General features: G+C 39.9%; 1 protein-coding gene and 1 non-coding gene across 2 annotated transcripts; both read right to left on the reverse strand.

Annotated features, from left to right (window-relative positions):
- Positions 1–351: 351 nt before the first annotated feature.
- On the reverse strand, positions 352–2387 carry LOC104946025 (shootin-1-like; the record flags this gene model as incomplete). The annotated part of the gene is made up of 4 exons (XM_010771763.1): positions 2264–2387; positions 1092–1141; positions 673–733; positions 352–446 (listed from the first exon to the last, which is right to left on the reverse strand). Coding segments are annotated over exons 1-4 (240 nt in total), but the record flags the coding sequence as incomplete, so codon positions are not given.
- trnal-cag (transfer RNA leucine (anticodon CAG)) lies at positions 1635–1717 on the reverse strand. The gene has a single exon. It is a non-coding gene; the product is annotated as a tRNA-Leu (tRNA).
- Positions 2388–2772: the final 385 nt, after the last annotated feature.

Below are 2772 nucleotides of genomic sequence, written 5' to 3' on the forward strand. Positions count from 1 at the left end.
GAAAGGGAAGAGAAAGGAAACATAGGTAAGAGGTGGGGGAAAGGGAAGAGTAAGGAAACATAGGTAAGAGGTGGGGGAAAGGGAAGAGGAAGGAAACATAGGTAAGAGGTGGGGGAAAGGGAAGAGAAAGGATAGGAAAAGGAAGGAAGTGAGGAAAGGATGAGAGCAAAGAAAAGCAAAGGACACAACATAGGGAAGGAAATGACAGGAAAAGAAAGGATGGTAAAGGAAAGTACTGACATAGGGGGGAAATGAGAATGTAAGGAAAGAAAAGGAGAGTGAAGGAAATAAGAGGAAAATGTAAGGATTAAGGGAAGTAAGGGTGAACACTGCAGCAACAAGAAGACGTACTTTGACAGCCAGCGCCTCAGCACTCTCCCTGCAGGAGCGCTCCATCTGGAACTGCATCTCCAGAACGTTTATCTCTTTCAAGAGCTGATTCGACGCTGCAAATTAAAAGGGGGGGAGATGTGTTAGTCATTTAGAAGAGTAGATTATTTGTATGTGCGCATCTACATTTATTGTAGCCTTTCTTATTTTTGTCCATGCAGTGGAGGCTTAATGTTGTCTATAGGTGTGAAATTGAGAATGACACATGCTGGGATAGTCTCCACCCCCATATGGTCCTGAATGGGGACAGGCAGGTGAGGAAAAGGAACAAACGATCCTCACCTTCCTCCAGTTCAGACAGTCTCTGGTTAGCTTCATCCCTCTGGATTTCCAGGATCTCGCACTAACAGCAAACCAGGAGAAAGAGATCAATTAAGTAACTACAAATTGATGCTTCTGATTGTATTCAGATCGTCAGACTGTTGCAATTGCCTTTCTCAAGTTTGTAATAACGCTTTTTATTTTATCCTGCAATTTTCTTGCTTTTGGAAATGTTTGCTTTATTTATTTTTGTTTAAAAATGTGAACTTAAAGAACAATTTTAGTTCTTCTCTTTAACCAAAGTAAGCCTTTTAGATTTGTGTGATTTCTCTTTTTTACCCGCACATAGAAAGAAGTAATTGGACTTTGTTTCCATTTCCCATCACATAACAAAACGACAGTAATTAAGCAGTTTTACTTCCTGTCACTAACGATTATACCTGAATGTCTCCCTCATCTTCAGAAGATAAACCACCCTCTCCGTCAGACTCTGTGGGGGAAAGGAAATCATTTTATCTACACACACCAGACGGATTGTCAAACGGGCCGTGGCAACAGAGACGACGCTCTGCTGGGAGGCGAGATCATGGAAGATTCTCACATCCTGTCGACGTGACAGAGAGGAAGTTCATGAGGTCGTCTGAAGGAGATCGGCAAGCAAATACAGGAAGTGAAATCATGAAAAGGATCCTGAAAAACACATTTCACTTTCTGTCACCTCTGACTCATAGGAGTGACTGTCTCCTGCTTCCCTTTATTTGAAAATAATAAGAGCTCAGATATCCTAAAGCTAAAGTTTGACATTTTCAGGAAGATGTGCTAACTTACTGAACGATAAATGGGAACATTGATATCCTCCAAGAGAAGCAGAAAGTCGACCAGCACCTCCATGATTTAAGCATTTAATGTATTATGCCTATAGTATGGACATGTTGGAGAGTGTGTTTGCTTCAAGTGTCATTGAGGGGATCTCAAAAGGTTGTTGTCAGAAGTGGGATTCGAACCCACGCCTCCAGAGGAGACTGCGACCTGAACGCAGCGCCTTAGACCGCTCGGCCATCCTGACGTAAAATGTTATGTCATCACCTCTAAACGCAATCAAAATGATAATAAACGGTTCATTTTTCTTGTTTATTTTCAGTCCATTTATCTTAGTCAAGGTCAAATAGCTTGTATCAATCAAAAGGTACAAGCAGAAAGTCAAGTCACCATGATTTTTGACTAACACTGTTTTAGTGTGGGTTAAAACACACAAAAACAAGATAAGTGAACTCTATTTGGCCGGTAGGGTAATTTTTGCTTGCCAGGTTGTTGTTTCCAGTCTTTATGCTAAGCTAATTTGTTGTTGTTTTATATTTGGAGATTGGTATGACTTTTATAAATAATAAATCAGTGTATTTCCCGGCACAAATACAATTTATAAAACCTGTTTATATTGAATGAAAAATGTTTTTATTTTCACTAAATCTCCAACATTAAAGAAGTAAAACACTTAGATGATCTTACTTAACAAGTCCACACTAAAAGAACATGAATTATTCAGATACAGAAAACAGCAAAGGTCATCATGTAAATAAACTTAAGTATCTCTGCAGCAGTTTTCCGGTCTTACCTGACTCTGCAATGTCCTCACTTTGCATCCACATCCTGCCGTATGCAAAGTTTTTACCTACTTTACAAACTAAATCCAGGAGCACATTTTTGCATAACAAAAACAGCTCTCCGTTTGAGCCGCAGTGTTTAAGGAACCAAGTGGGAATCTCTGCTTAAACCCTCCCCCACTGGCTCAATTTCGAAAAGAGGAAGTTTTCCCTACACTGGTCAAAAGTCCATCTTAATCATCACAGTCTAGTGAGGATTTATAGCCAAATAAAAGTTTTTTTTGACACTTTTTGAATATAATTCAAAGTAAATATAGATCATATTAGATTTGATGTAACAGGTAAGTTAGAGGACGAGGCGTTTGATATTTTCCCCTCTTTTCATGCAGTGGAAATAGAAAAATGTAGACTCTGTACATCACGTGTCAAACTCAAGGCCCGGGGGCCAAATCAGGCCCTTGGTGGATTTAATTTCGGCCCGCAGGATAATTTTGAATTACTATTAGATCTGGCCCGCCGG

The sequence above is a fragment of the Notothenia coriiceps genome, unplaced genomic scaffold, assembly GCF_000735185.1.
Source record: "Notothenia coriiceps isolate Sejong01 unplaced genomic scaffold, NC01 NC01_scaffold00010519, whole genome shotgun sequence".
Classification (NCBI taxonomy): Eukaryota; Metazoa; Chordata; class Actinopteri; order Perciformes; family Nototheniidae; genus Notothenia; species Notothenia coriiceps.